Consider the following 12,047-nt stretch of genomic DNA (forward strand, 5'->3'; position numbering starts at 1 on the left):
CTTTTCTCCACCCCTTGGAAACACCTATTGATATGGAGTTGCACTAAGGCCAGGTGAGAGATTCTGGAAATACTGCAATTTTACCTACAGGATACAAGTTAACAGCCAGATGATGAGATGTATAGGGCAAAGTCCCAAATAAAAGGAGCCTCTATCCTTGTGGAGCTTGGGGCCTGGTTCAATTGGCATGTGTAAGCATTCTGGTTCCCCAAGCATGGAAGCTCTCTCCAACAGAGGAGCAGGATGCAAAATGAATGATCTTCTCCTTTCATGGGCTTTTGTGCGTAGTTAAGATTGACTAAATCACTGGCCACTGGATGACTTAACCTCCTTGGGTGGAGTCCAAAAGTCCATTAACATGACAAGACACCCATTTTACTTTTAAGACTCTGAAGTATTTTCAGGAACTGTAAAGAAGATGAACTATACCTGGGGAATATATATATTTAGTCATCTGAATGATCAAATACATATTTCTTATAACTCATTATATTGCAATCCCAAGTAAACAACTTGCAACTTAGAATCATATGTTGAAGCCCTAATGTTAGGGGCTTGAGTTTGTTCTCCTTGGTCCTTGTCCCCGCTGCAACAAAAAATTGAAGGGTAGAGACACAGTGGTGAAGCAGAGCAAAAGCTTTACTTGAATGTACTCTAAGGGAGGAATGGCCAGAGTCAAGGTAGACAAAGGCAGGCTTACCTGAATAAAGCAGAGAGGAAGGGAAGATCATTGATGGAAACTTGCAAGCTCAAATCAGAGCTCTTGTTAGCCCCTCCTTACTTCTCTGAGGCAGGACAGAGAGAGAGAAGACTTGTGCTTAAAGTCTGGAAAATAGAATGAAATACCAAAGGAACAAAGACACCACTGGGAGAGCACAGAGACAAAACATAATAAATCGAGCAGTAAGAAGTCTTTTAAAAATACACACTACAAGAAAGGGGAGTGTGGGCAACCTCAGAGAGGAGACGCATTTAAGAGCTTAGGATTCTGTCTTTTAATGCTTTCAAGAATGGGATAAAGGTAAAGGGTCAGGGGGGAAGGTTTGTCATGAAGATGATGCCGGAGTTCTTGTTTGCAGAGCCAAAGAATGAGCTTCACAAACACTCAAGGTAGGAGAGCAAGGTACAGGCTTTTATTTAGAGATAAAGTGAGAGGAAAGAGCTCCTGGCTTATGACAGGAGGGGACAAGAGAGCCCGTAGTGGTACGTTGTCTAGGGGGTTTTATAGGCAGTTGAGGATTTTTCGAGAACATGAAAAAAACTTAGGGGTGTGGACTTGCATCAACTGCCCTGCCCTCAAGGTGGGCTGGGCTTTTGTCTGTCTGCTAGGGCCCTTCACAGTGAAATCATGGGTTATGCTGAGATACCCTTGCAGAACACTCAAATATTCCAGGCCAAGTTACTCCTGGCCTTTTGACCTTTAACTGATCTCACTGAAAATGTCTATATTCTTAGTCTGGTATCTTTCCCTAGAGAATTAGTGTGACCTTGACTTTGCATAATGCTTAGCACAGAGTTTCAATGGGGACTTCTTTGCCCATTGTTACATTGCTCTGACTGTAAATATTCCTCCCTGCCTTTCCCAGAGGCCCTCACCCTACTCTGACTACACCCATGGTCCCTGTCTCAAGGTCTCATGATGTCTATCTACAGTGAGAGACAATATGTCATTATTCATAGTCAGTCTTCTAGACAATCCTGTAGGATAAACTTTCTGTTTCTCTCCAAGACAATGGTTACCCCCAGACGCTGGGAACATATCAGTTAAGACTGCTTTCCTTCAGATAGGTTGTTGGCTGATTACCCAAAAACAGGCCAGGAATCAAACTTCCAAAATTCTCTTTCAAAATGGAATCTTAGCCTTAAGATAAGTCCCTCCTGTTCTTATTATGCTATTCATATCTTGGCATTTTTTAAGGAAAATTAATCATGATGCTTGTCTCTGCTCTTTCTTACCTGCATTAGCTAGAGCAAGTCTCAAGGTCAGCCCAGATTCAGAGCATGTAGAATGAACTCACACTGCAGAGGGCATTTAACTCTGTGAATCCTTCTGGCTCTCTGGCTTCATCTGGTTAACTCCCTGAGGTCCTGGTGGGCCCATCCTCTTTTCATCCTGCTCATACCTGTATTTTTGCCTGCCATTAAACCCTAATATCGCAGAATGTGACTGTTTTTGGAAATAGGGTCTTTAAAGAGGTAATTAAAATAAGGTCAATAGGATGGACCCTAATCCAATATGACTGATGTCCTTATGAGAAGAGGAAACTGGGAAAACACACACACAGAGGGGGCATGTGGAAACTCAGGAGAAAATAGCCATGTACAAGCTAAGGAGATAGACATTAGGAGAAACCAGCTTTGTCAATCACTTGGTGTCAGACTTCTGGCCTCCAGGATTGTGAGAAAAGGCATTTCTCTTGTTTAAACCCCTGGTTCCCAATGGGGGCAGTACTGCCCACCGGTGGGCGCTGAAGAAACCTGAGGGAGCGTTTTTGGTCCGAGACATATTAACGGGTCATTGGGGACCAGCCGCCGCCCCCTTGGGCAATACTCGCATAACGCGATGAAAGGTTTGATTAATACTTGACAGCGAATTTGATCAAAGCCAAGGCAACTATTTCTGCTTTCGTGCCAAAACTTGACTTGTACAAAAGAAATTTGAGCTGAAGACAGTTTTATCAGTTTCCAAATCGTTTTTCAGAAAAGATTTCAGGAAACAAATGATGATGACATTCTGGTTTATAGCCAGCATTTGGAAGCACTTAAAGAAGATTTTACAAATAGATTTCAGGATTTACTCAGCGTGATTATTCCAGACTGTCTTAGAACCTCCCTTGAACCTACAAATAGCAGAAGTATCACTGCAGGAGGAGTTGATAGAATTGTCAACAAATGAAGAGTTGAAATTGAAATTAAAAATTGGATATCAAGAATTTGGGCTTCAGAGGCAAATTCCAATATTAAATCCAGCCTTATCGGCTGTAGCAAAGAAGTTTTTCATTGCATTTCCATCATCATATTTAGTCGAAAGAGGATTTAGCATGATCAGCCATCTATTAACAAAGAAAATAAACGAATTGTCAATGGTGAAACATGGCGATTTAAAATTGCTGATTTCAAAAATAACATCAAACTTCAAAAAATTAGTGTCATCTCACCAAGCTCAACCCACTCACTAATAAAGATTTCATTAATTTTTAAAAATAATACATACTTTTCTAATTTTTTAAATTTTAATTATACTTTGAGCAGTACATTAATATTGTTAATTTCTTCTAATAAGATGATTTGAAAAAAAATCTGCCCTTGTTTTATATGTAGTATAGTATAATTCACCTAAGGGGGCCTTATCAAATCACTCTTTGAAAAAGTGGGTGCTGAGCCAAAAAAGGTTGGGAACCTAATGGTTTAAACCATCCAGTCCGTGGTACCTTGCTAGGGCAGCCAGTGCTGACTAATACACTCAGCATCTACTAGAAAATCCCACCAGAAACAGATAATTTTGATAGATACTAGAGTGAAAGTAAATAAGAAGCTCAAAGTAGTTCATTTGAAGTGGCCTCTAATAAGCATATATAAGATTAAAATGTAAATAGATTATACTAACATTTAAGAAATAACCTAGATTTTTTTAAAAATTCAATTTAAAGATAAAGAAGGCAAAACGATGGCCTAAACTTAACATGGTGCATGCAACTTCTCATTTTCCCTTGTAAAGAGTCTTTATTTTCTTTCTTTCTTTTTTAGGGCTCTGTGGCTTATGTTTCCCAGCAGGCCTGGATTCAGAATTGCACTTTACAAGAAAATATTCTCTTTGGCTCCATCATGCAGAAGCAGTTTTATGAGCGAGTATTGGAAGCCTGTGCTCTCCTTCCCGATTTGGAGCAATTACCAAATGGAGATCACACTGAGATTGGAGAAAGAGTAAGGAATATATAATTTGTCATTTACAGGGATAAAATTTCAGCTGTGCTAATAAAATATTTATAGTTTTTAATTGATGTCTTTAACAGCTATGTAACTATAATTTTAAAAAATCATTATAGGATTCCTATGAAAAAGATGGCAGTACTAAGGACAAATAATTATTTGTAATTGACTATTTGGAAAACATTAAAAATCAGCAAGAAATTCTGTTGTTCCTATCCATGTGAGGGAATGAAAGTACACCAACTGGATGATCAACACTTTATTTTAGTTCTGACATAATGCTGTTCACTGTCTAATGAATGAATAATAGATTTGTTCTTTCCTCTATCTCTTATGCACAAAGAAGCCTAGGACAGGGGAGACTGTGCACCAGTGTCCAGTGGAGGCACTGAGGCTGGGCTCTAAAGAGGCTCTGGGTGGATGTTTTCATTTACGTGCCTACTCCACATTTACTCATTCCTCTTATTTAAGAGAAACTTGTTTCCTAATCACTTTATTCTTCTATTTTATTTTATTTTTGTTGTGTTAATGAGTAGTCATGCTGCTTAGTGTTTTGGAGTTAAACAAAATAGAACAAAATGAGATATCATGACTTGAGAGATTATCCCCAACCCGAGTAAAATCTCCATTGAATGCAAAGACAGCCTCTGCCTGTGACTCACGTGTACTATGAAGGAGAGTAAATAATCCTTACTGAATGCTTTGAATTTCTGAAAAGAGAGTTAGGCATAACATTGTTAGGCATTTGTACCCCTGATTTCATGTTGTTTAATATACCTGTTAGGTAAGTTAATATATAAAATCTATCACAGAACAAAACTGTAGAATATAGAAATAATAAAATCAAGGATGAGATAAAATTTACCTTTTAACTAGACTTATAATGGCTTCATGTATTTTCTTAAAATATTAAACTGATTTAATTTTTTTCTAACCTCTTTTTTTTTTGATGTCTTCACTGTTCCTAGGCAAAATGGTGCCACTGCTTAAGTTATATAGAAATGTGATTTCTTCAAACTTATTAATATACATTGACCATTAGGCTGATAGAGCCAATCTCTAATAATATGAAAGAGCTGGTAGCAGTATGTAAGTAAAACTCATTTAAGGAGGAAAAAATTAAAATATGAGGTATAGATTTAATGTAGGCTTTCAGTGTTACTGCCATTTATAATTTCTGCTTTTTAAAATTTAATTTCTCCAAATCTGATGAGGTACTTTAAAATAAACATGTAATTGAATTTTGCAAAATGAAATCTGTTTATGACACAGCCAAGATGACAAATATAGAATTTCCCTCATTTCCATTCATCTTTCCTTTGGCATTCTTCAATTGACCACAAACCCTGATTAGTCTTTAATCTGCTATCGGGTACATAGTGCTGAGCAAGAGAGCTGTACCCACCTTCAAGGGATTTGCAGCCTAGTGGATCTCTGCCAATCATATTATCAATATTATCAATTGTCTTTACCAGTATTTATAATCACCCCGAGTCAGACCCTCTCAATGTTTTGGGAATGCAAGGATTACTAGGTAGAATCTCATAGGCTAGTGAGAACAACTGACCTGGATATTGCTGTCGCTAGCAATGGGATGAGTAAGCAAGTCTGGTTAGCAGGCCACAGGCAGTTGAGGGCAGCTCTGAAAGGGTAGCTGACAGATGAGTTAATACCAGAATGTAAGTATCTTAGATTTATACTAGGAAATTTGCTGTTGCTTATGGATGACAGGAAGAGAGTGATGTGGGCATTAAGATTTTTAAGCAAGATGATGGCAGTAATTACAGGATAGGTGAGACAAGGCAGAGGATAGGTGGGCAAGAGGAGTGATTGGGTGATAATAGCTAATGTTGTTCATATGTGTATTTGGTGTTAGATTTGTCCTGAATATTTCACCCTCATCTTATTAAATGCTCATGACAAACCCATGAGTTGGGAGCAGTTACAATCTCCCATAAACACACACACTCTCACATATGTATGTATGATATTACTTTATATATATTTTTTCATACCCAGCTGCCATGCTAAACTGTGACCTCCTCATAACAGAAACTCAATTTCATTTATCTTTGAATCCCAAGTGCTAGCATAGCACCCAGATTATAGTTATGCAAAGGAGATATTTATTGAATAATGGGGGAAGAGAAAGACAAAGAAGGAATGACATTTAGAAGTTACAGGTAACTGACTAAGTTCCATGCTACACGTAGAGCTATTAAATGAGATCTATGAAAATTAAATATTAAATAAATCAAGTAAATTGGATCTGGACCCATAATTCTCCATACGTGGCTGTACATGTTGACTTTAATCCTTGCATGGAGTGATGTATATTCCTTATTCTAGCTTCTTAAAGCTGTACTTTTGCCAACATGACTTGTACTAATCTTTCTACCAAAGAAAATAGGACATGTTGATCACTGCTTTGGTAATTTAGCCATTATTCTTAACTTCCCATGTGTCAATTTAAAAATGATCACTGGTGTCAGCATATGGTTGGCAGCCAAAAGTCTTGTTTAATATCCCACAGGCAAGACTTCTCAGGGAATAGGAAACTCTTTTCACCTTAACCCTTAGTATCTACTTTTGAGAGCCAGCAATTCAGAGAAAGTAGCTGTATCTGCTACTTTGCACAAATTAGTAGCACTGGGAAATGGGGTGTGTGAGTAAATCTTTTTAGGATAAAGTCTTGAGCATTAGTCTTGAGTTATTGTCTACTTCTGCTACGGAAGAGAATATGGGTGTAACTATATGTGCTTTGAGATGTACACATTTTCCCTCTGGTCTTCGCTTTTTTACTCCTGCTTTTTTTTTCATTTTCAGGGTGTAAATATGAGTGGGGGCCAGAAGCATCGAGTAAATCTGGCCAGAGCTGTCTATAGTGGAGCTGACATCTACCTCCTGGATGATCCCTTGTCGGCAGTTGATGTTCATGTTGGAAAGCACCTTTTTGAAAAAGTGATTGGATCCTCAGGCATTTTGAAAAACAAGGTAACCATAGCATTACTTACGCTTTTTCGGGGACAGAGAGGATAACCTCCATAGCATTGTGCCTAATATTCCAATATGTTGTTTATTTGTTGAAGAAAAGTAGTCAAATTTCACTTGAAAAATGCGATGTTATATTGCTTTTTTACAGACAAATTTTAATGAAATTTTTTTAAAGTTTTACTTACCCATTTACTCTGACAAGTTATGTGACTGTTACCTCAGAGGCTAATACTAATACCCATATTCTAAGGGGATTTATGTGTCAAAGTGAGTTGTTTTTAGTTTAATTGACTTTAATTTGAAAAATGCAAAGTATGCTTATGTAAGTTTGTTTTATTGATTACGTATTACTTAAAAATTGGTATTAGTAACTTAGCAATAATAAGAATTCAGTTGTTTTGTGAAGGGGCCAAGAAGAAAGGAATTAATATTTACCAAAGGCATACCATGTTTGGGAGTAAGTTAGTTATTTGGTACCTATCGTAAGTCTCTGAGATAGGTATTGTTATTCTTGTTTTACATATGAAAAAGCTTGGGGCTTAAAATGACTTGTAAGTTGTTTAATTTAAGAACAGCAGAGATTTTAAGTCTGTCTGACCACAGAGTCATGTTCCTTCCTTCATAATAGGTGTTTATATATTTATTAATATAGAGCACTCTGGAAAAATTAAATAAATGTACAAAATATGTATCTCAGTAAATAATAGAAAAATGTCTTTACTTATTTAAATGAACCTAAGATAAAACTCCTCATTCAATATCACATGTATGTATACAATAATATGGAAAGATTTAAATATAAAGACTATGAATTGTGACTTGAACCAACACTTTATTTGTAATGCTACAGACCCTAAAAAGGGAAGCAAGAATAACAGATGTGAAATTATTTTAAATTGATGCATTTTAATGAATAAAGAATACTCAAACCAAAAGGTCAAAAACATTTGCAAACGACTTTTTCTTGTCTAGCAGCTTATCATCATTCACTGCGAAATATGTGCTGCCTTAAACTGGTACCTAACAAAAATTACACTCTGAAATAGTAGAGACAAAAAAAAAAAAAAAAAAAAAAACATGAATGCAACTATTTTAAAATAATTTATTTTTGCTATTTTTTGTAACCCAAGGAATAAAACACTGTTTTTCAGACTCGTATTTTGGTGACACACAACCTCACACTTCTACCACAGATGGATCTTATTATTGTCATGGAGAGTGGCAGAGTAGCACAAATGGGAACGTACCAGGAACTGCTGTCTAAAACTGAAAACCTCATAAACATGCTTCAGGCCTTCAGGGAACAAGAAAAAGGTGAGGACACAATGAAAAATAAGCCTAAGATACACTGTATCTACCATTCTGAAAGTCCTTTAGCTGCCTGATTTCTTTACATTTTTTTGCTTTTCATCCTGCTTAAAAGGAGCTAAATAAACACCTTCCTTTCTCCAGAAAAGAATGTCCCACATATAGTGGGACACATCAGCTAAAAATCAACCTTATTTATGATTTTTAAGCAATATTTTATGCCCCAAGGTCTATTTGTTCATCTCTGAAATAACAGATTAGATGATTTATAAGATCTATTGCAGTCTAGAATATAATGGGTCTCAACTTTCTCCTTTATTTTGAGTTAAGAACAGGGAGCATAAATCCATGTCAAATGAATAATAAATATTTTACATATATTATTGCATGTTGAGAGATAGAAATAAAAGAAAAAGAATCTGAGGAAGGACAAGAGGAATGATATTTGTCTAACAGTTATAAAATAACAATTCTTTTAGTTACTAATTTTTGTTGCTATACTATACTCCTAGCATTTTAAATTAAGTTTCATAGACGTTTATGTAAATGAAGTGGTTTGATCCTTAACTGATTAGGACACAGGGATGTTTTGAGATCCAGCATTGGCTTAATATATGTCAGAGATCATTCATTTCCCAGCTCTGCAAGTTGGTTGTGCCGTCATCTCTTCTTCCAGCTAGAAATGGTTTCTCATGTAGACCACCATCATGATCCCTACCTGGCCCCTTTCCAGAACATCACTGAGAAATGACTGTCAAACCTATTAACTATTTCATCATTTCAGGGTAAAAGAAGAAATATATAGCTATGTCTCAGTATTTCCTACATGAACTGGTATCCATAAATTCCCTTCACACATTAGCTGGATATAAAGTTCATAAAAATATGAAAACAGTTTACAATAATATCAGTGTAATGTATTAGTTGAATGCCTTGAAATAAAAAACCAAAGCTGTGTGGCTGATGTATTTCTTTTCTGAGCCTAAGCTAATCCACATTAGTTGTGTACTGCTTTTTTATTCCTTGGTTTTCTTTCTTAAATTCAAATGTTCTATATGTAGATTCATCCCAAAGTATCTGATGTATCATCAAATGTCTGTGGTCATTCTTAATAAAAGAAGTACTTCTTCTCTTAATGTTGGCAGCTTTGGAAATGATCCCTTGCCTACTTGGCCAAGCTAAGTAATAACTTATGCTTAGTGTGTAGGAAAGAGATGTCCATGAGTATGTCCTAGGATGAGAATGAAGAGATGGTCTGCCATTTTTCTCCATCCCCAACACTTAGGTAGCCTTGTACTAGGCAAATAGCAGGTATTCAGTAGCTGTTAGATGGCTAAATCTCCTTCCATTGTTTCTACTGGAAGTGTGTTTCCTTTGGAGTTAATGGGATGATTTCAAAAACTATCAGCCACTGTATTTTTTGGCCATTTATTTTTTTATTTTTTTATTTTATTAAGGTATTGTTGATATACACTCTTACGAAGCTTTCACATGAAAAAACAATGTGGTTGCTACATTCACCCATGTTATCGTGTCCCCCCCATTACCCCATTGCAGTCACTGCCCAACAGTATAGTAAGATGCCACAGTCATTACACTTCTCTGTGCTACACTGTCTTCCCCATGATCCCTCCACATCATGTGTGCCAATCATAATACCCCTCAATCCCCTTCTCCTCCCCCACCCCTCCCCTTTGGTAACCGCTAAGTCCCTTCTTGGAGTCTGTGAGTCTGTTGCTGTTTTGTTCCTTCAGTTACTTCATTGTTATACTCTACAAATGAGGGAAATCATTTGGTACTTTTGGTACTTGTCTTCTCTGCCTGGCATATTTCACTGAGCATAATATCCTCCTCCAGCTCCATCCATGTTGTTGCAAATGGTGGGATTTGTTTCTTTCTTATAGCTGAATCGTATTCCATTGTGCATATGTACTACATCTTCTTTATCCATTCATCTACTGCACTCAGGTTGCTTCCATATCTTGGCTATTATAAATAGTGCTACAATAAACATAGGGATGCATATGTCTTTTTGAAACTGGGCTCCTGCATTCTTAGGGTAAATTCCTAGGAGTGGAATTCCTGCGTCAAGTGGTATATCTATTTATAGTTTTTGAGGAACCTCCATACTGGTTTCCACAATGGTTGAACTAATTTACCTTCCCACCAGCAGTGTAGGAGGGTTCCCCTTTCTCCACATCCTCACCTGGCCATTTATTTTTAAGTTAGATTACTTCGGGAAATGTAGCTTTAACAGAAGGCAACGTGCAAGTTTTAAGTTCAATATTTAACTTAGCAAAGAATACAAACAATGTGTCTTTTGAAAGCTGTGGAACTTGCTCTTGTTTAAATCCCCTACATATCATGCCTTCTCTACATTTATATACCTCATTATGTACATGAGTCCTCTATGGTAACAAGTAGAAAGCAATATTATTCTTGAATTTGGATGGTTGGTGGTGTGGACAGAGCCTGGACATATGGGCTGATGTGACCACAGACATGATGCCAAATAAAGGCGTGGTGGGAGAGAAGGGGGCAGGGACCTTAACAGGGCCCACCTTGCCCAGGGCTGCCGTGGTGTTCTGCAGAGGAGCTCTTACCAGTCCTTGCCTTCCAGGTGGTTGGGAGGTGTATTGGTCAGGATAAACTATGGAATTCATTTATGAATCTGTCAGTTCAATCTAACTGCTAAATAAATAGAAATCCGGCATGCGGACCTTCATTTACACTTTGCCTCAGTTCCTGCGGATGTTGAGGGAGGTTTTTTTATTATTTGCATAAATAATCTGGAAAAATCAAATTATATCTGAGAGTATTTTTATTGGGATTTAGGGGAAAGGGACATTCCAAAAGAGTGGGATTTGAGAAGCATGATCCCCAGTTCTAAATCTCTGATGTGATCTATCATTTAGTTATTGTAATTTATCCTTTTTTGCTTTTGAATCTTTTCAAGAATTCCTTTCAAAGGTACACAATCCTTTATGTGACAGATACACTACAGTGGGAGTAAAAGTCAGCACAAGATTGTGTAAAAAACAGTGGATTAATTTTAGGAGCCCTGGGTTCTAGTTCTAACACTGAATGATTATGTGTCTTCACAGAAATGACTTAACTCCTCTGGTTCTTTCCATTTATAAAAAAATAAGACTTGAACTAGATCTTTTTCCCCAGCAGTTGATGTGGAGCTGAACAATGCACACTTTTATCACTTCTTTTTCTATTCTCTCCCTCACTATTGGAGTTGACAACAGTAACTTAGAAGAGTAGTATTTATAGTATAATTTGGGTTTGGATACATTGAATCTCTAAGAATCCATTTAATTGAAAAATCAACAAGCCCTACCTCATGGAAATACTTACTGTATAAGAGTAGCAGTGGTGAGGAAAGGGTTAATCAAGAAAGATAGGAGGACTAAGGATGAGTTTAGATATTTATAGGTATAGTCAAGGCTAATAATACTGATGATAGCTAGAATGTTTGGGGTATTAATTATGTCAATATGTCCACAAGTTTTACATTAATTTAATCCTTCGTGACACCTCCTGAATGTACATGGTCCTGGTTTTACAAAGGGATTAGATCTCTTGCAGAAGTTAAGACTGATTGTAAGTAGCAGAATTTGAATTGGATGCTGCCCCTGTTTCATGCCAGAGGCCAACCAGACTCTTAAACTTTGTATCAAATGTGTAAGAACACGTACTTGACATAGTACGAAAAGGAGTGTATGGCTCAGATTACTTTCTCTCTTTCTGTATGTCTTTGACAACTTTGAGTTTCAGGCAAGTCACTTATCCTATCCTATGAAATTGCA

The 12,047-nt window shown here is 36.9% G+C and overlaps 1 protein-coding gene across 2 annotated transcripts in view; it reads left to right on the forward strand.

The window, feature by feature from the left end:
- The window catches only part of LOC108393510 (multidrug resistance-associated protein 1-like), a 76,984-nt gene that overhangs the window by 39,558 nt on the left and 25,379 nt on the right, over positions 1-12,047 (forward strand). For both annotated transcript variants that reach the window (XM_073231824.1, XM_073231825.1), the window contains 3 exons: positions 3,748-3,924; positions 6,757-6,924; positions 8,076-8,238. In XM_073231824.1, coding sequence (XP_073087925.1) covers positions 3,748-3,924; positions 6,757-6,924; positions 8,076-8,238 — 508 coding nt within the window. The remainder of the gene's footprint in view (positions 1-3,747; positions 3,925-6,756; positions 6,925-8,075; positions 8,239-12,047) is intronic.

The sequence above is a fragment of the Manis javanica genome, chromosome 3 (genome assembly GCF_040802235.1).
Source record: "Manis javanica isolate MJ-LG chromosome 3, MJ_LKY, whole genome shotgun sequence".
NCBI classification, from domain to species: Eukaryota; Metazoa; Chordata; class Mammalia; order Pholidota; family Manidae; genus Manis; species Manis javanica.